At 42.1% G+C, this 22,375-nt stretch overlaps 1 protein-coding gene across 1 annotated transcript in view; it reads right to left on the bottom strand.

The window, feature by feature from the left end:
- Nucleotides 1-4,682: 4,682 nt before the first annotated feature.
- Nucleotides 4,683-22,375, bottom strand: part of LOC145408815 (uncharacterized) — a 152,613-nt gene continuing 134,920 nt past the window's right edge. The window contains exon 7 of the mRNA XM_080279460.1: nucleotides 4,683-5,339. Within this exon, the coding sequence (XP_080135586.1) occupies nucleotides 4,683-5,339 (657 nt within the window). The remainder of the gene's footprint in view (nucleotides 5,340-22,375) is intronic.

A 22,375-nucleotide genomic window follows, 5' to 3' on the forward strand; every position in this document is an offset into this window, starting at 1 on the left:
ACAATAACGTGGTTGAGGCAATAATAGTAAGAACAGTCCTCGGGCTAAAGAGGTTAAAAAAAGAAACAAAACTATCTACTACGAGACGCTTGACCCCAGAATTCATCCAAGTTGGTCACTGTATCATGATGAGAGACAGTCTGTCAGTCTAACCACTGCCAGGCGCATTCTCTGGGACATCCACACTAAAACGGAGATACGTCTATGCCTTACCTGTTCTGTGCTGCAGTTTAGAAGTCTGGCAGCAAGAGTACACAGAAGCAACGGCTGGTGGTTGGGTTTGCTATACTTCTCACCACAGTCTTGCTTTTTATTTCTTGACTTGGAAATAATCCATAACTTTTAAACACTACATGCCAGTTTCACACTACAATTTTGTCTTATGAACTTATCTTCACACTTGATTAGGTCTTCTGGCTTCCATTCCCTTTTACAGGAAGTAATTCTTACAATCTTAAGCACTGTTTAAGTCAGCTTAACATAGAAAAGTTTTGTATCACGCACTTTGTCTGGATTATTGGATGCATCTCTACATAACTCAAGTCCGCTTTTACAATGTGCAGTCTTGTCTTACGAACTGTTTTTCACTACAATATGAATTTTGCCTTACGAACCATTTTCTACAGCTGGACGCATCTTTACTTCACGTGACAGAAAACACATGTAGTTTGTAAGTCTCAGGCACAGACGAAGCCTCGCTCACAAGACAGCCATGCGTTGCGAACTATTTCCTGATGAGTCTTTCACTGTCATTAATTAAAACAGGTTCTTAAACTTAAGCTTGCTTCTCGCAGTCTTGAATTATGAATTCTGAGTTGATTCACTGATATATATTTCACTACCATTAATGAAAAAAGTTATTTTATGCATAATGAAAGTCAGTTGACATTCAGGACTATCCTTATTACCAGTCTGATCTTTCACTCCCCTGCAGAAATACATACCTGGATGATTTACGTTACCCTTTACTCAGTCACTTGTTGTAGTCTACAGTAAAGTGCTTTGGAATACAACTCTAGTAACAGTTCTTATGATACACAGTTTCTGGTGCAACACAGTCGTCTGCTAAGGTATAATTACAGCTATTATCAGAAGGTCGTAGGGAGTCAGAGCACCTCACGATGCAGTAACGTTGAAGTAATGCAGAAGCTTGCCAAATGATTTTTAATGCTACCCCTTAGAATTTACTCGCGTTAAGTACTTATACTCGTAGTTCATGAACGTCTTATATACCTTATTCCTGTTAAAACCATCAGGAGACAGTACAAATAAAATGACTCACAGTTAAAGGGTTAGTTTCTTATCTGATCATTATTTCCGGTGACTGTTGGAATTTTAGTAATTCAGAACGACGTAAACATCACGCACAAAAACCAAGGCTATTCTGCGGAATGTATACAAAATTCGCTTCCGTATGCTCCACCTTTCCTTCCTATTTTTTTTTCTTCTATTACTTTCCATTGTTCTTTCCTTTATTAAATATTCTTACTTTAAAACTCCACTTGTACTAACCTCGTCATTTATTCGGTTCGATTCTTTTACATTTAATTACCATTTCTCATAGAAGTAAAAACTTTAGCATTATATTTCCCCTAACATCACTTTTTTTTTAAATTGTAAAATATACGTGTGAGAATACTGACCCACTCATGGTCTGGGCAACTCTAGTATTCTATGCCTACTAACGTTAGATTATTTTATTTAATTGTAAGTCACAGAACTCTGAGTGTCAAACTACTCTAACTTACTATTTTATAAAGTATTATTTCCTGTTTTAATAACTGCTATTACTGAGTCCTTTCACACCAATACTAATCTCACATATTATCACCTCAATAACATTATTTTTACTTTTTTTTTCCTTTTACCACAACGTTTCCTCCTGATCATCAATCTTCTCCTTTTCTTTCATTCGCTGCTCCCCCTTTACTTCCTCATCGTCTCATTAATCCACCTATGTTTTTCCCTCTGCCACACCGTTCCTTCCTGCACTAACTTTTCCCTCAACCATTTTTTCTTCGTGTTCCAGAAGCGTGATAATCCCAGACTCTTCCAGGATAATAAAGAAGGGAAAAGCAAATTACACTGTGGAATCTGTCATGAGTTTTGAAAAATATAAAAAGGTTAATTCCGTGTTGGCCAGCCCCCTTTATGGTATTACTGAGTGTCCTGTGAACCCCCTCCTCTCTCTCTCTCTCTCTCTCTCTCTCTCACACACACACACACACACACACACATTTTCCGTGCACCCTTTATGGCATTCTAGTTTCCTGTCAATCACACACACACACACACACACACACACACACACACACACACACACACACACACATTTTTCCTGCACCCTTTATGGTATTTCAGAGTTTCCTGTGAATCACACACACACACACACACACACACACACACACACACACACACACACACACATGCTCAGCAGCGCGTAAACCTCCCCCCACCCCACCCTCTCTCTCTCTCTCTCTCACACACACACACACACACACACACACACACACACCACCTGTTTGCATCCCGGTCACTGTCCTTTTCACAGTATACGGAAACAATAAACACACCCAGGCGAGAATACGTAATCTTTCCTCCCTTCCCCAACTCCCCCTCATTCCATCCACTTCCTACACTCTTTCAGGTCTTATTACTATATTTTTCTGTTATAAGGCCTTCATTTACCTCCTATACGGCCTTCAGTTCCCTACTATAAGACTTTCATCACTATCAGAGTCATCACCGTTATCATCACCATCATTTACTGTCATCAGCATCATCATATGCGTGTGTACTATACGGGCCTCCACATCATCATCATCATCACCACCACCACCATATTTCTACTTTATTGGTTTCATCACCCATCACCATTACCATCATCATCATCACCATATTTCTACTTTACTGGTTACATTACCCATCATCATCATCATCATCATCATTATCCAGAGACAGGAAGAACACACACACACACACACACACAAAGACTGCCCAGCAACACAACAATTCATCCATTCAATTCATTAATTCCATAAACGACCCACAATGTAATTATCTTCACTAAGGGCGCAAGAATTTAGTGGATAATTAATCAGAACATCCCACTGCCATCCATAATTTTTACACAAATTATATTCAGGAACTGCTTTTTGTTTTTAGTATGGGGTTACATACTTCATTACTTTTCTATATGCACAGTGGAAATTAGGCAACATTAATGGGTTACTAATGCAATATGTCAAGCTTCTCTCTCTCTCTCTCTCTCTCTCTCTCTCTCTCTCTCTCTCTCTCTCTCTTCATCAGCTATATTTTTGGGATTCACTATTTATCTACCATTCGAACAACGGAATACATTACTATAATGTGATCAACTACCATTCCCATTTTCTTTTTGTCTCCCCAACCCCCAACCCATTTTCTTCACATCATCTCTGTTTCCAAGCCTCACTATTTTATAATCTGCTACTCTTTTCTGTTTTTCAAGTCAGCTCATCAATTTTTGTTCTCTCCACTACCGGCATCATCCTCTTAACGGTCTATTATTCCTATTGTTCACTTTACTCTTTGCTCTTCGCCCTCTTTTTTGATCCATCATTCTGTCTTTTTCTAAACCCCTTCCCGTGTTTTTTTTTTTTTTTTATTTCTTCCCTTATCCTCAGTGTCTCCTGTTTCTAGTGGGATTCTTTTTTCTTCGTTCACGACTTTTTATGTTCTTCATTTACACATTCACACTATTGTTTTCACTTCCTCAACCTCTTTTTTTTCTGTTCATGACTGTTTGTTGTTCACCGCATCACTTTCACCATCACAACAGCTGATCTCCTCACTCAACAAGAATAGTACAAGTCCCAATTAGCAGGACCACACTAAATTTTTCATTGGTGCTGCAAAAAAATAAAATTAAAATAAATAAGAGTAATTGGAGTCCCTTAACACCACTTGCGAAGGATCACGTAATTACATCGTCATTGAGAAGAACTAAACATTTTCTTATTTTTCTTTTTTCTTTTTTTTACAAACTCTTCAGTCCGTGGACGCCTTTTCTATTCTGGCAACTGTTCAGGAAAAAAATATCCAGCTAAGGAAAGCAAAAGACTGGGATAAAAAAATAATAATCACTGCAATTCTGTTCCAAATGCATTATTTTTCTTTTTCACATTTTTTAGGTCTACAGGTAAATTATGGAGATCAGGAGTACAGGTAAGATACGGGGACAGGTAGGAATCACCAGAGAAGTGACACAATAATCCGGCCAGGTATGCGAGGGAGAGGGATGTGGGGAGGCGAGCTGATCAAACCAACGCAAAACCAGCCAGTGTCAGCAGCACCCGCCCCTCACAGTCACCACCCCACCCGACACCCATACCTCCCCTCCTACCCACCCCACCCAGTCCATAACCCCCCCACCCACTCATACCACCATCCCTCCCCTCCCACTCATCCCACACCCTCACACCTCCCTATCGACGACCGGCCCCGCCTCGCCCTTACTGCCCGGCGACAAAAGGGTCAAATTATGGTGACAAAATGCTCAGGCGAGGCAGGCAGGAGGGTGGAGTGGTGGGTGCTACAGTTCCGGTATGGTTGGATGGTTCGCTACATACGCCCAGCTTCACCACAGGACAGGACAGGCAAATGGGTCACGAGATGGGCTGTAATGTGACCCGATCTTGCTATTAGGCCTTGACTTCCCCTGGTACTGTAGTCTTCCACTGTGTCCCTCTCTCAGCAACGTGGCACTCAAAACTGTTAATATTTTCTTGGTATTTTTTGTGACCCTCCCCTGGCACCGTGACCCTCCCCTGCCACCGTGACCCTCCCCTGCCACCGTGACCCTCCCCTGGCACTGTGACCCTCCCCTGGCACCGTGACCCTCCCCTGCCACTGTGACCCTCTCCTGGCACTGTGACCCTTCCCTGGCACTGTGACCCTCCCCTGCCACTGTGACCCTTCCCTGCCACTGTGACCATCCCCTGGCACCGTGACCCTCCCCTGGCACTGTGACCCTTCTCTGCCACCGTGACCCTCCCCTGACACTGTGACTCTCCCCTGACACTGTGACCCTCCCCTGGCACCGTGACCCTCCCCTGGCACTGTGACCCTCCCCTGCCACTGTGACCCTCCCCTGGCACCGTGACCCTCCCCTGCCACTGTGACCCTTCCCTGGCACCGTGACCCTCCCCTGGCACTGTGACCATCCCCTGGCACCGTGACCCTCCCCTGCCATTGTGACCCTCCCCTGCCATTGTGACCCTCCCCTGGCACCGTGACCCTCCCCTGCCACTGTGACCATCCCCTGGCAACATGACCCTCCCCTGGCACCGTGACCCTCCCTTTGTGACGTTTACATACATTATGTTAGAGGTCACGCAGTTTCGGAATCTGGAAAACGAGAGAGAGAGAGAGAGAGAGAGAGAGAGAGAGAGAGAGAGAGAGAGAGAGAGAGAGAGAGAGAAATTTACAATATTTACAAGAAAAGAAAACAAACGAGAGAGAGAGAGAGAGAGAGAGAAATTTACAATATTTACAAGAAAAGAAAACAAGAAAAAAAAAATGAACATCAAAAGAACTACAATATCATCTTTAAATTACAGCAACAAATTCAACAACTTTCTCCATAATTCACTGCAAGATCCAATAATAATCTTGCAACCAAAGTTTAAAAATAAAATCTAATGCCGTCTCCCTTACGCTGTTAATGAGGAACAGTCGTAAACTCTCGATACAATTGTTCGCTAGTTAACTGCAGTAAACAAACATATAAATCTCTTTGGCTTGGAGATTAGGAATTGGGATTAGCCTCCGTGGATAATAGGCCGTTTATACAAGCACTCAAGCATAGCAAGCCTCAACCACACACACCCATAAATTTTTCTACACTGACACGACCACACACACACACACACACACACACACACACACACACAAAATGATCCAACTACAATTTCCACAAACACAGCCACAAGACACGAGAGAGTGATGGACAGGACAGGTGTATCTGATGCGTGGGTTTGCTGATGCTTAGTAAATAAAAAAGACACAAGGATAATATGAAACAAAGAAAGAAGAAAATTAAGACACAATGAAAGAAGTGAATAACAATGATAGCAGAGATCAATATAAGTCATACAGGGGACAGGGAAGGTGGGGAGTGGAATCTGAAAGCCAAAGACAAATAGTAAATAAGACGCCGAGGATGCAAGGACACAATGATATAAGAATGGAGCGAAAAGCAAAGGCACGGAGAAAATACTGATACATCTAACAGGCTTAGTGAAGGGGTGGACTCTTAAGACAGGCTGTAAATAAGCGGATACATAGATACACAGACATAAGGACACAATGATACGAGAATAGAAAGGATAGCAAGGTCAAGAGGCAGGATGATACATGGCAGGTTTAGTAAGAAGTGGGCTAATGAGTAGCAAATACACAGGTACATGGATATACATACACAACGATACAATACCACAAAGAGAAAATGAATGGTACCAACAAAGAGGGCGAGGAAGAGTGAAGGACTGGACAGGTGTACTGAAGAATGGAGTGTAAAAATAGTAAACAATGGAGTGGGTGTAGTGTTGGGTGTGTGATGCTCTGATGATCTGTTCATGTTCGTTCTGTTACCCTCAGTCTTAGCTAGTTAACTCTCTCTCTCTCTCTCTCTCTCTCTCTCTCTCTCTCTCTCCATCCTTAACCACCAAAACCCACCCCTTCCCTTTTTTTTTTTTTTCTTTTTTACTCGTCCCCACGAAAAAGCAATTCACAAGTCAGCGCCAAGGACGTTTGGGGAAATTCTTGGGCTTCCTTATGGCTACGTGGAATATTCAAATCACGCGTCCATGAAATACCACACACACACACACACACACACACACACACACACACACACGACCCATGCTATTATATTCAGAATTTTTCACCAATATTTACTTTGATTTTTGCCTTGCAAATGTGCACGTTGTCGGGGATATAACAAATCGTGAGTAGCCTTGGCTGGGTTTTGTTAAATTCTGGTTGGGAAAATTCGGAGTCTGACATTAGGTATATATCTCGAGATGTAGTGAAATCATCAACAATATTACCATCACCACCGCCACCACTACTACCACCACCACCACCACCACCCACCACCACCACTACCACTATTATTACCACCACCACCATACTACTACCACTACCATAGTCTCCAGCATTTTGCATGGAGTGGTTGGAGGTAGGCGGGGGTGGTGATGTCTACGTTGTTACACTGGAGTCAGTTTGTCCTCATATGACAAAGATACCGAACCCTCTTGAGTTCAACTGATGGCCAGATGTAGTCAGACGGGAGGGCGGATTCAGGCAGTAACCAAGGAGACTCACTGCTTCCTCATAACTACCGCTCACTGAATTTCAAGTAACCAAAACTTAGCATTCACGTTATGGGAGTGGCCTGGTTCCGTCAGAGGAAAATAAGCTGACTGGCCTTTAAGTTCTTCCTCCTTGCATTGAATAAAATAAAAAAAATACTCGCCGCTAACAAACACTGAGCAATTTAAACCATCATTATACCCTGGTCCACCACCTTACAGTAACTCTTTCGCCAGGTACAGGTCTCTCTCTTAACCCCTTCAGGTCGATGTCGTGTTTTTCTCTGCTATTCTTCCTGCGGTCAGAAGATTTCACTCAACTACAGGGACACAGACCTCTTTTAGTGAAGGGGTAAATACGTATGTATGTATGTATGTATGTTCGTGTACGTAAGAATGTATGTACTGTGGCGACCGGCTTGCACACATCCATCATGGGGAGAGAGGGAGAGGGAGGAGAGAGAGAGAAGGGGACGGAGGGTGGGAGGAGGAGGGGTGAATTTTGAGGCAGAGAGGAAAGGTTGCTCGACTATACCTGTTCAAACTAAATCAACATGTGGCAGCAACTAAAACCAATGAAAACACGTCATTGTAGTGAAGTAGCCCACCCCTTCATTACGACAGCATCTCTGTTTCACTCCTGGCACCTCCAGACGATTTTTTCCCCACCAAACGATTTCTTTCAGCTTATGATGGGCCCCGAGTGCTCAAAGGGTTAGCCTCGTCTCCATTATCCTCTTCAATAAGATACCATTTCGATGTTAATTCAGCCAACTCAGACGATTTTTTTAACCCTCCTAGTGAAACGGTAAAGCTCTATAAAATCGTCCGTGGAACAGACTGACAAAACCCGCCATCAGTGTAACCCTATCATGGTCGTTTCTCTACCATTTTGTTCTAGCGATTTCCAAACAATTTTATCTGGAAGTAAGGCACATGAGCTGAGGGTGTCACAGGAAACCCCATCAGCCTGATGATGTAATATACTTGTTTTTACTATCTCTAAACGACTTCATTTAGATTACAAGAGGTTTCTCAGACTACAAGGGATTAGATACAAATACTGTTCTTTAAGTTCTTTGACTCTTCCTACGATAAATTAAAGCATCTGGAGGTAACAAAAACATGGAAAATAAGTCACCGGACTGAAGGTGTTAAGAGGGGCCATTGCAATCTAGGGCAGCAACTAGAGGACCAACCGTGGCCTGCCTTGCGCCCTCCCATGGAACCACAGACCACACCACACCACCACACCACCACCACACGCGGCTCAGGGAGGAAGAAAAACCACGACAAGGGTGATTTATGGGATGGGCTGAGACAGATGCAGTGATATATGGGCCGATAACTCACTGCCCAGACCTGCACCTTGTATATTCTCGGCAAACAATAACACGTCACATTCTGGATTAGTTCTTTGGATGGAGGGAAGGATGGAATGGTATCATGGAAAGACAGAATGTGGGTATGGAAGAACTGAATATGGAGGGAGAGAGTGGGTGTAGGGACGAACATGATAACACGTTACAATTTTTTAAATACTATTGTTTTTTATTTATTCATTTATTTTTAGTGGAAAGGGTGGAATGGATATATGGAACATTATAATGGGTATACAGAAGAGATGTACAGAATAACAAAATCCACAAACGAAGGGACAGACTGCATATGTGAACGGAAACTAACACACAAGATTATGAATTCTGAAGACATAATGTATATGGAGGGATGGAATACTCAAAGGAAAGGAAACTTTCTGGACACACAAAACAGATTTACGATAAAACAACCAAGGTCTGGATAAAACACACTAAACAGATTTACGATAAAACAACCAAGGTCTGGATAAAACACACTAAACAGATTTACGATAAAACAACCAAGGTCTGGATAAAACACACTAAACAGATTTACGATAAAACAACCAAGGTCTGGATAAAACACACTAAACAGATTTACGATAAAACAACCAAGGTCTGGATAAAACAGATATACGAAAGACTATATATTAAACTGCCTAAGGTTGTAATTACCATTTTAAATATAAGAAAATATATGTTTATCAGATTCGCAGATATCTCCTTCAGACTGAGGACGCCTTATTAATCTATTACGACTGATGTTTGACGATTTTAATCAGCTCTGGAAAGACCCCTCGTAGTAAAGGTATTAAGAAATCTTGTACCTTGAACGCGGGTCACCTAGAGGAGGAAACGGCAAAAGTACCTAAGCTGACCATCGGAACGCCAAAATTTATTCACCTAGCTGACCTCTCCAGCGATCATCACAATTACCACAAACCCAGGATTCACTCAAAAAGGCCAGTTAAACCCTTCACTATGACGAGGGCCTGGCTGAATAAAATGGTCTGGTTGTAATAAGATCGTGATAAAATACTCGCCATCTTAGTGAAAAGGTTAACAGTTGTCTTTAATCCCTTCGGTAAGAGAAGTATTTTTTGAGATACACAAAATCCTCCAATTATACCCAGAATAAACATGAAAGACAACATAGTCAAGACGTAAAATAAAAATCCACCGAGTTCACGGCAACCACATAAAGAAATAACCAAGATCCCCCCAAACTCGACTTCAGAAAGCCAGATCTGTCCTAAGCGCTGGGCCTCCCTTCTCAAGCGCTCTCCACAATTACAGTCGCACAACTCACTCAACCAGCTAGTTGAGCTTTATCTGCACACATCACGGCTAAATCTCCGCAAATGTCGCCATCTTTCGCTCAAGCCCTTCCTAGTTTCAGAGGCCCTGGGTGGTCTGACAGGTCCCTCGTTCCACAGCTGGGACAAAAGTCAAGATAAATATTCCACCCATTATACTTTCCACTTTCCTCTCCTGGCTAATATTCCTAACCTGGGAGGGGCACGGTATATTTCTCTGCCTCTAGACACTCCCTTTGATATGATGAGTCAGGGAGGTAAGCGATTAATTGTCAAGAAGACGCAGTGGAATTCTAGGCAAACTTTTGTCAACGACGGTACATGACCTCTAACATAACGTGACAGGAAAACCAACGAAAATGGACACAGTTTCGCAATAAAAAGATAAAAGAGAGAAACAAACACTTCCACAAACTCAATTATAATCGCCTTACTTTCCTCTCAACACGAAAAGATAACACACGGGATTTACTTACTCGAAAATTAGCAAAAATTACGGGGATTACACAATGATGACAGAGAATTATTTATCTTCAATCTGTTTCGAGCCACATACAAGCGAGCACCTAAGAAAATGGCATATGACTGACTTCAAGCACTACGAATGATAAGATAGATAAAGGAGATGGGACATTAATTTGCTGAACATCGGGGATAATACCTACACCCTAACAAATAAGGCGATTGCATATGCTAATTCCCCCCCTCCCTCTCTCTCTCTCTCTAACCACACACACACACACACACACAAGCGACAGTTAAGGAGAGTACCGCATGAAATACCTCAGGCACAAGTCACCAAACAAAAGAAGAGAAAGGCCCATTTATCTCAATCTGGCCACACACAAACGATCGTTAAGAAAGAAAAAAAATAATAATTGCACACGAGTTACCCCCCAAACAAGTCGCGAAATACAGTGCTTTTTATCGGCGAAAATGGCGCGTGAATTACCCAAAGCATGTCGTCAAATTTTCTAGTTTTTATTGAGGAAAATGGCCCATGAATTTACTGACACACATCGCTTATTTTGTACCGTTCTTTTTTTATTTTTTTTATTTTACGATACACGTGGACCAACAAAATACAATAATACAATGTATGAAAGATTTTTCTCGTAAGAATTGGTGGTTAACTTCAAGAGAGTCTGGTCTGTTTTTTGTCCCCACCCGTCCTCGCCACAAAAGCCGTCCTCGTCTCCGCCTAATCTCGTTTTGTCTCGTTCTCGACGCGGCCCATCCTTGCTGTAAGTCGTCCTCGTATCAATCCATTCTCGTTCTGGCTTGTTCTCGACTCGGACCGTCCTCGCTATAGCTTATCCTCGTCTTACTTTGGCATGCTCTCGACTACATCCATCCTTGCTATAGGTCGTCCTCGTCTTGGTTTGGTCTCGTTTCAGTTTATTCTCGACTACACTCGTCCTCGTCTTGCCTGGTCTCTTTACGTTTTCTCTAACTTCCCTTCACTCTCGCCCTTCTTCGTTCTCGGCGTAGTATTTCCTCATTCCGACTCGTCCTCGTCTCGTTTCGTTCTCGTTTCCACTCGTCCTCGCCTCAGTTGTTCCTCGTCTCTACTTGCTCCTGTCGCATTTAGTCCTCGTTTTCAATATCTTCTGTTTCCATACGATCTCCTCTCATCTTAACTAGTCCTTGTCCGTCTTCGCTTTCTTCTGTCCTCGCTCTCTTCTGTCCTCGTCACATCCTGCACTCATTTTCTTCTGTTCTCGTCCTACCCTGTCCTCGTTTCCTTCTATCCTCGTTCTACCCTGTTCTCGCTTCATATTCTTGCCTCCACTCACTCTCACCTCGCCCCTTCCTCGCCCCACCCCGTCCTCGCCGCGGCCGTCCAGGTGCTCACTAACTACGGTGTGAGGGCTAATTACCCCCTGTCCCCCTCGTTAATGACAGCCCGATAATCACTGCAGCGTTATCGAGGAATTACGAACCATTTCCCATCATGTCCCCTTCTACTTTATCACCTTCATCCCTCCCCACCTCTCGCCATCCCTACCTCAGTATCATTTCCCACCTTGCCCTCCACATTTCATCACTCACTTCCCCCTCATCTTCATCTCTCCCGCCTCTCTCACACCCACTAATATCACTCCCTTACCCCTATAATTCCCACCCCCCTCCACTTTTCAGCTTCCTCATATACTCTGCCCCCCTCCACCCCCTACCTTCCACTTCGCATCACTTCCCTCAACTTTTCCCCCTCTTCTCACACCCATTCCGTATCACCCCGTCCACCTCATATCTCTCTCTCCCCCTCGTATCACACACCCCGCACCTCTCGTCTCGCTCTCTCCTACACGGCACTTCCTCCTCCCTCTCCCCACCACTCCTTTCTCCCCTCTCCCCATCACTACCTCATTCCTACCTCTCACCGCTACACCTCCCACACCCTCGTATCACACCTATCCCATCTCAATCACTTCTCACCACTTCCTGTCACCTCCCCCACCCCCTTCACCTTTCACCTTCTCCTGCGATTCCCGATGCTCCCTAGATACGATTTTTTTTTCTTCACTACAAGGACACGGACGTACGTGGGAATCGTGAAGGTGGAATGACGCCATCAATATCAACAAGCCATTATACCTAAATGAGGAGTACAATTAAGCTTTGAGGCAATGGTTATAATTATGATACTCTTGGTAGTGTTAACTGTTCACTAAGTTGGTATATTTATTTAACCATACTATAATAACGGCAATTAATCAAGTTCACTATCAATTATTTTTGGCCCACAAACTTTTTCCATGTATTCCTCTCTCAGAAAATTCGTAAATACTTGGACATATTTTAAACTCTAAAAATGCATATTCAAATAACTTATCATTGTCCAAACATACACTTAAAAGTTCAAATACCTACAGTATAATTTGAAGGAAAAATCATAGAACAGACTGAAAAAAAAAAAATGCATACACTAAATACAAAGTTTGACGATACAAAAGAACACAATAGGCAATACACTGACCTAAAACAGCATGAGATGTCTGTATTTACGAGGGAAATTTCTATCAATGTCCAAAGACGTCAAATTCATTATCCCAGTGTAGGTTATTGGAGAAGGAATAGAATTACAACGACAGGAAAAGACTTCGGACTCCAAGAAAAGCAATGAAGTGCAATATTCATCCATATCATTACAAGACGTCCACATTCACCACTCACGTTTCTGCCAATCTTCAGTGACATCACTATCATGTTTTCGGTGTGGCTTACGGTTTCCGGGGGTAAAAAGAAAGAAAAGAAAAGACACCGAACTGCGATATCCGATATACAGGAATAATATTAATTCAAAATATTACGAAATTTCCATATCAATTCACACACACACACACACACACACACCACTGACTTCATTTATAATTATTCTAATTCAATTTACGGGTGTCAGAATATGAAAAAATTCACAAGGGGAACAAAACTCTCATGCCACGAAATCCATACGGACAAAGGGGTGGTGCCAAGGATACCAGCTGATAAAATGGGTGGCCGTATTTAATGGGACCTGGACGTAATGGGGGTTGCAACAAAGACCCATTAATCCTTTTTGCCCATGCCACCACACCTCCCTGTTTTATGGAGGCGGGAAGATCATACACACGCATACATGGGGCGCAGAGGAAGGATGGAGGCTTAAAATGTGGAAGAGTTTGAGCTACCGTACAATCGGGGCATCATTCATAGGGTATACTATATGGTGGCAGTTCAGACATGGAACAGGGGTGTAGAGGAGCCAGGATTCAGTATCAGTTAAGTTAGTTATTTTTTACAATATGTTCTGGAGACGTTATATATATATATATATATATATATATATATATATATATATATATATATATATATATATATATATATATATATATATAAGTTACCAGTGCTTAATATGAAGAACCGTTTGATTTATAGTATGGTACAACAAACTGGTGTGAGTATTATATTTCGTTATGATACCATGTACAATGACATGGTTCTGAAAGGGAATTAACATTATATTAAATAACACGCTGAGTGGCTGGGCTTTCCTATGGGAATTATTGGAATGCATTACGTGTACGCAAGAACGATGATATAAGTAAAAGTTTACCACTGGTCATACATTAGTGTTTGACTGTCATATCACAATGCATTCATTAAATCAGCATACCTAGCCAGGGAAACCGTGACAAATGAGTGACTGGTAACTAAAACTATCATGAATGTAAACGTTGCATTTATGAACAAAATGCTAATAGGTATTCTTATGTGTTCGACTCTGAGTACAGGATTAACAGCCTTTCCCCGGGAACTAGAGGTCCCCCCGTATCTTACAAACCTTTACCGTGTCCACACGTGTTGTAGCAGGCAAAAATGCAACTTTATCATCGCTTATCATCAACTTCTGCTAGTTCCAAATCCGTTCGCAACCGCTAGTTTTACTTCAGATAGCTTTTTATGCCGACTTAAATTTAATTAATATTTCCACCAAATTCAAATCTCGTCCTTTCCTCTGCCAACCTCTCCTACGTCCAATCCTTCCAATGCCAACTCCAGCTTTTCCATCTTGTACTTATTCTCCTTCAGCGCCCACCAAATCTCTCTCTCTCTCTCTCTCTCTCTCTTTCCCTCCCAGGTGCGTTGTGTGATTGCATGGCGTGGCAACGGAAGTATAAGGGCGGATGCTCAGGTGTTCCGGAAGTGCTGTTATGAGCGTAATGCTGCCCTCGATGGTCACTGTACACACACACACACACACACACACACACACACACACACACACATAAAGGGTACCCACATAGCTCAACGCAAGCAAACAATAAAACGGACATTCATAATTACGTACATGTATACACAATTCTTTACAAACACACAGAACCAGGCACAAAAACGTACTTGCATAAAGACACGCGCACTCATGTAAGCAGACCCATGCACACACACACACACACACACACACACACACACACACACACACACACACACACACACACACCTTTCGACCACCCATAAGTATTTACTGCACCACTGTCATTACTCTCTCTCTCTCTCTCTCTCTCTCTCTCTCTCTCTCTCTTACACACACACACACACACACACACACACACACACTTCAGATACCTTATGGTCACCAAGGCTTGACCCTGAACTTGATCTTTGGCCTTCGTGATCTGCATCTCGGAGGGTTAAATCAAGCCAGGGTAATGACCTGATCAATATCTTAAGAACTACGTGGGATCCGCAAGCATAGGATTACTGTCTGGTGAAGGAGGCATTCTTTGTGGGTGTGGATGTGGGTGTGAGTCTGGGCCTGGATGTGGTTGTGGGTGTGCGTGTGGATGGAGGTGCAAGTGTAGATGCTGACTGAGAATCTAGCTGTGGACGCCGTGTGTGTGTGTGTGTGTGTGTGTGTGTGTGTGTGTGTGTGTGTGTGTGTGTGTGTGTGTGTGTGTGTGTGTGTGTGTGTGTGTGTGTGTGTGTGTGTGTGTGTGTGTGTGTGTGTGTGTGTGTGTGTGTGTGTGTGTGTGTAATACTGACTTCAGACACTTCGTAACGCCTCTTCATAAGCGATTTATTCTGCCTATTGCACCGAAACATCCTCTTTAATGTTACTTACAATACGCCTCTCACTCTACCATGCTTTATTCAATTACCTGGCCAACCGCTTGCATGTAGTAATGAAGAGTGACAATCTTTAATTTCTAAAAGTAACAGGAAGCATAAATGTGAGGGTGTATGTTCACTTCATGTGTTTACTGATGATATTAAGTGTTCCTCAGGTTTTTACATATTCATTTACGTACTAAAGACAACACACTGACGACCTAGAGAGGGAGTACGAGGAACAGGTAGGAGAGAAGGGAATGACACTGGTAAAAATATAATCCCTAACTCCACGTACGATGGCGTCTTTTCATGTTTCATTCCTGCCCTTACACCGATCTGAGGAGCAACCCTTAAGAAAGATGAAGTTAGACTTGATTTCCACAGGTGCTTATTTATATTGTTCTCAGGTAGACTATGAAGGAGCTGGACTTTTTCTCCAATGGTACTTACTGATATGGCCCTCGCTTGACAGTTTTATGTAGGTTAGGAGGAAGAGGAACGCTTTCTGCATACAACAGTGAACTAAAACTCAGTAATGATATGGAAGAAAAAAACGTCCAGATAAAAGAGAGAGAAAGGGTGGGTTATGATGGGCGGCGCACGCACTCGCCCACAGAAACCCACGCCCACCACACCCTCTCTACACCCACACTAACTCATACCCACACCCACATTACCCTACACCTTATCAAATCTAACCCACATCCACACTAACCTGCACTCACACCCACACTACACTTACACTAACGTATACCCACATTCACTAGCATCCACCTACACCCACACTAACCTGCATATCTAACCAAAACTAACCTAACCTACACTGACACTAACCTGCACCTTTACTCTCTCACATCCACACCCACACTAATCTTCATCATCACAAACCTACACCCACACTATTCTAAACCTTATCCAGCCTCAAACACACACACACACACACACACACACACACACACACACACACACACATACACACACACAACATATTACACGCACATCTACACTATCCCACACCACTCCACTGGCTAACATACACTCACTTGCTGTATTTTTTTTTTAACACTCCAGTATTGCAGTACTCCATATTCAAATCGGCTTCCCACCCCCGAGAGAGAGAGAGAGAGAGAGAGAGAGAGAATCTTTTACTATTCAGCTGCAACCATGATGAAGGCAGCAGTCAAGCCAGGGTAATGACCTGATCAATATCTTAAGAACTACGTGGGATCCGCAAGCATAGGATTACTGTCTGATGAAGGAGGCATTCTTTGTGGGTGTGGATGTGGGTGTGAGTCTGGGCCTGGATGTGGGTGTGGGTGTGCGTGTGGGTGTGTGGATGGAGGTGCAAGTGTAGATGCTGACTGAGCACTGAATCTAGCTGTGGACGCCGTGTGTGTGTGTGTGTGTGTGTGTGTGTGTGTGTGTGTGTGTGTGTGTGTGTGTGTGTGTGTGTGTGTGTGTGTGTGTGTGTGTGTGTGTGTGTGTGTGTGTGTGTGTGTGTGTGTGTGTGTGTGTGTGTGTGTGTGTGTGTGTGTGTGTGTGTGTGTGTGTGTGTGTGTGTGTGTGTGTGTGTGTGTGTGTGTGTGTGTGTGTGTGTGTGTGTGTGTGTGTGTGTGTGTGTGTGTGTGTGTGTGTGTGTGTGTGTGTGTGTGTGTGTGTGTGTGTGTGTGTGTGTGTGTGTGTGTGTGTGTGTGTGTGTGTGTGTGTGTGTGTGTGTGTGTGTGTGTGTGTGTGTGTGTGTGTGTGTGTGTGTGTGTGTGTGTGTGTGTGTGTGTGTGTGTGTGTCCTGAATGAAGACCGAACCAGCCACGTAGGAGACTCCAACCCTTGACCGAAATGCGGGGACGTCAATTCTAACTAGTGTATTATAGCATTAAACCATCAGCCGCACCTGTATTTATTTACTAATTTACTGGAAGAGGAGGACTTTCATTAACCCCGTCAATAACACTTAACTCAGCACTCTCCTTACGCAAAATAAAACCTCATGACACTAGCAACAATGAACGATATATTAAGTTGTAAAATTTAAAGAGATAAGGCGAAATGTGCCACCGAGAATATAGCCCATAATCCTGTGGACGAACAAACAGTGTGAAAAATACGTGGAAAAATTATGATCTCTATCTTCACTGACGGAAGCCATAACGAGCGGAAAAATATGACGGCAATTATTCTTCAGGATATTATATCATAGTTTATCCTTACTAACCTCTCTCTCTCTCTCTCTCTCCGTATATCCTTCACCTCTGGGTCAGGTCGCCCTTATTTGCAGGGAGGACAAAAAAAAAAAAAGAAAGAAAGAAAGAAAGAAAGAACGGTTCAACGGGTAAAAAAAAAAAAAAAATCCAACGAGTCGTCAGGGAGTAAAACAGTAAAAAAAAAAAAAAAAAAAAAAAAAATAGTTCGACAAGTCACCACCATGATGCCAGGGAAGGACGGGGAAAAACATAAAAGAAAAAATAATTTTCTTCGACAAGCCAAGAACAAAGATCAGGGAGCACGACAAAACAAGAAGTAAACAAAATAAATATGTATTGATAATAAGAATAATGACCGATAACGAGTACCCAAAAACAGTTCGTCACGAAAAATATTAAGTATCATACAAGAGTAAATGGACGTCACCGCGAAAAAATAAATATATAAATAAAAGCACGACATATATAGATAGATAGATAGACTGACAGATAGATAGACAGACAGACAGACAGACAGATGGATAGATACTGATAGATAGACAGATAGACAGACAGACAGAGACAGACTGATAGACAGACAGACAGATAGATAGACATATGTAAACCAGCACAAATCTCCACAGTGAATCCGATCAGAGCAAGAACATCACTTTTAGACAACATTCCGTTTTTTTTTTTTTTTTTTGCGGTGTCACCAAAAACTACAAAAATAAAGAATAGTTGAACAGTTTACCAACTATCGCCCATAAGTAACAATAAGTAAATAAAAAATACAAACCCTTAAAATAAAGAATGAGTACGGTGCGAGAGAAAGATGCAATTTACAACATTCGCACCTTCCATTTTTGAGGCCCATCACTACGACTCGCAAAAAAAAATAAATAAATAAAATAAATAAAAAAAAATAAGGAAAAGAAAAAGAAACCCGAAAAACAATAAAATATGAACATCAATTTTATGGAACAGTCTTTCTTTCTTTTCTTAAGACCTGTCACCAAAAAAAAAAACAACAACACTGAAAGACTATCGCGACACGCCACAATGAATCATTCAGTCTATAAAAGGAATCTCCAGAAAATAATAATAATAATACTAATAATAATAATAATAATGACAATGATGATGATGATGATGATAATAATAATAATAATAATTAGTAATAATAATAAAATGGAAAAAAACAATCAAATTACTGGCTAACAAATACACATGAATCCGAAAATACTTCAAGAATCCAACGCTGAACAAAAACTCGAGCATCTGTCATCGTCAACATTCCAATCTTTCTTCCATTTTTCCTTACGGTCTCAAAAGCGCTCAGTATTTACCTTCGATCCGCCAAAACAAACGACCCATTCTGCTCTCACCGCCACTCCCGCCCACGATCCCGCCCAACGCAGACTTATGGGGCTATTTTCACCTCGGATCCCGCAGAAAAATATCCCAACTGCACTCGTGTTAGGCATTTTATCTCTTCCAGGACGCTGAGTCACAAGGAAGTTTCTATTGATGATGTGTCGTCTGTAAGGCTTGTTGATGTAGGACAAGGAGGGGTAAGTGTTGAACATCTCTCTCTAACAAATAATTCCGAGTTACGTTAGGGAAACGATCGTGTGTTTGCTTTTAATCCCGCTTCAGGTGGGTCTAGGTGAGGTTAAATTTGACTGTAAGGCTGAATTTTGATAAGGGGACGATGTTAGAGTTAGGTTAATTTTTCTTATTATGTTTCCACTTCTAGGCACATACTAGGCGGTCCGTTCCCTAGGCTCAGCGGCCCTCCAAGGTGTTACGAATTCCCACATGTCTCAGGCATAACGATAAAGCCCTCCGTCCATACTGAATACACATTAGCGTTCTTATACAGGACCGTAATGATGGCAATAGTGGGGAAGCTTCAAGGACATGTGGCTGGGTCTAGAGGAGGAGAAGTAAAGGTTATTTTCACGCAGTTTTTATCAACAAACTTAACCATGCCCCAGACTGGGAATGATCTCGTGCCTTTCTGGACAGCACCCTACTTCTCTATATCCATCCCATCACCACCATCTCCAAAAGCATGAGGTTGGGTAAAGTATGACTGAGTTAGGCTGTCAAGGTTAGATCTGGAAGGGTGGACTAAGACTAGATTAAATTGGGGTTAGATACGGCTAAATTGGCTCAGGCTATCACAGTTGTATTACGTTAGGTTAAAATTGGGTTAGATCGTCAGGGCCAGGTTCGTTTAAATCAGGTTAGTTAATCAAGGTTGTGTTGTTAGTTTAGGGTTCGATAAAGTATACACGATTATCCAAGGAAGAAGATACACAGCGCGCAGAGTTGAAAAAGTCTGTATGTTACGCAACCCGCCCAACACTGAGTTATTGGGCTCTTACGGCGACATATTGGTGTGTCTGGGGGAGGTGGTGACGGGGGAAGAAGTGGGTGGGTGAGGGCGGGACGAGGTACAAGAATGGGTGGACCGTCTCTCTCTCTCTCTCTCTCTCTCTCTCTCTCTCTCTCTCTCCGAAATTGACTAGTATTGCACATACACCTGTAAATTACGGATACGGAAATGCCTCAGCCAGGGAAATGGAAAATAACGCAACAGAGCATAAATCGGAGTGAAACAGGCAACACGGGCTCTTCCCAGCTCAGTATTATCGTCTCCCGGTGGCAAGAATTTGATACATACGTAGTCATCGTGCTGAAAGGGTTAATGAACAGACTAGACAACAGATGCACGAACTAACAGGCAGGATCTAACAGACGTGGGACAGACCATGACCTAACAATCAAGTACTACCTAACAAACACACGACTAAAACACATGACCTAATACATGAACTAACAAACACAAGAACTAACAGACAAACACACAACCTAACAAAGAAACAGACACGATCTAACAGACATGGCAGCAAATGCTCGTATCAACATTAACCCCTTTAGCCCGTACACGTAGATCATTCACCTTTTTTTTTTTTTTACTTAATAACACCGTCTGAAGAAAGAAAGAATGGTAAAAATATATACTCGGGCTGAATGGGAAACACTTCAAAATCCCTGCTACAAAATAAAAAATGCAACAGCTAAACAAAGGACCCTAGAAAAAAGAAAAAAAAAGTAGCAATGCACAAGAATAATATTTTTCTCTTTTCAACTTCCCAGCAACAATTAAGGCCAGGTAATCATTCAACATAACCATTTTTTTTCCTTGGAACATTAAAACCCAGCTAAGCATTACACAAATATTTTTTTTTTCTTTCCTAGGGACAGTAAAACCCAGCTAGGAATTAAACAATATTTTTCCCTTTTTCTACATCATGGAAAAAAAAAAAAAAAATGGCTAAACAACATACCGTGCACCATTTGTCTCTTTTCCTTCTATTTCCTTTACCTTTGTCCCTCACACCTCACAGCGTTAAAACAAACAGCACACTCACAGAAACTAATGTATCACCTGAAGACGAATACGAAGGAAGGTCAATGTTACCACAAGATTTACGGCCATAAGGATACAATGATGAGCGTCAGACTGAGGTTTGTATACTAGGTGGCATAGGAAACTCCGCGACACCTCTTCCTTAGCGATTTTTCCTGCAAGTTACACTTTAACATTCACTTGAGAATCTGTTTATATGGCTTTCTGATGACGATCACAATGATGATGATGATGATGGTGATGATGATGATGATGGTGGTAATGATGAGGATAAGGAGGAGCAGGAGGAGGAGGAGGAGAAAGGTGACAATGATAATGATGATAACGAAAATGACGACGACGACGACGACGACGATAATGATGATGATGATGATGATGAACAAGGAATACATATGTACCTCCACCCAAGTGACTCATGAGGGGAAAACATCGTGCCATAAAAACGTCTGAGTGGATCACGGGTCAAAATGTGAGAGCGATAACATACCTACACCCTTGACCCCAGAGGCAGGACACTAGGAGGAAAAAAATAAAAAATAAAAAAAAATATACGTGTCTTCTTCTTTGGAGGTCATGAATGAAAAAAGTGTATGAAAGAAGCGCTGTAAACACACACACACACACACACACACACACACACACATCTAGAAACTCCCCTATAATATCTGGCTGAATGAGGAAAAGAAAGAAGTGCAGCAAAACGAAAAAAGTATCTTCAAGTTTCTCCTCAATATCACCTGCTTCTAATGAATTTTGTATGGAAGAAGCATCCTAAAAGAGAACTAAAAAATCCTGGAGTCAGTCCATTATATTCAGTAACAAAAGTGAAACAAACTCTGAGGGAAGTTGAAAATGAACTAACTTTAATTAAAGCAGTTCATTAGCTGTACCAGGAAGAAAGAAATATAATACAAAGGAAGCGGAATAACAGGGAAAACGTCTTGGAATCACGCCTTTGTAACATCTGGCAGAAAGAAAGAAAGAATGAAAGAAGGGAAGAAAGATAGAATGTACGATTATTGTGCAGTATGGAAAAAAAAAAAGTGTATCTTATTTTTATTTGGCTCGGGGGCATGAAGTAAGAGAGATACACTATGAAGCACTATAAGATGGGGAAAAAATAAAGTCGTTC

The sequence above is a fragment of the Coenobita brevimanus genome, chromosome 78 (genome assembly GCF_032717465.1).
Source record: "Coenobita brevimanus isolate Jiangsu-jjx chromosome 78, ASM3271746v2, whole genome shotgun sequence".
Lineage (NCBI taxonomy): Eukaryota > Metazoa > Arthropoda > Malacostraca > Decapoda > Coenobitidae > Coenobita > Coenobita brevimanus.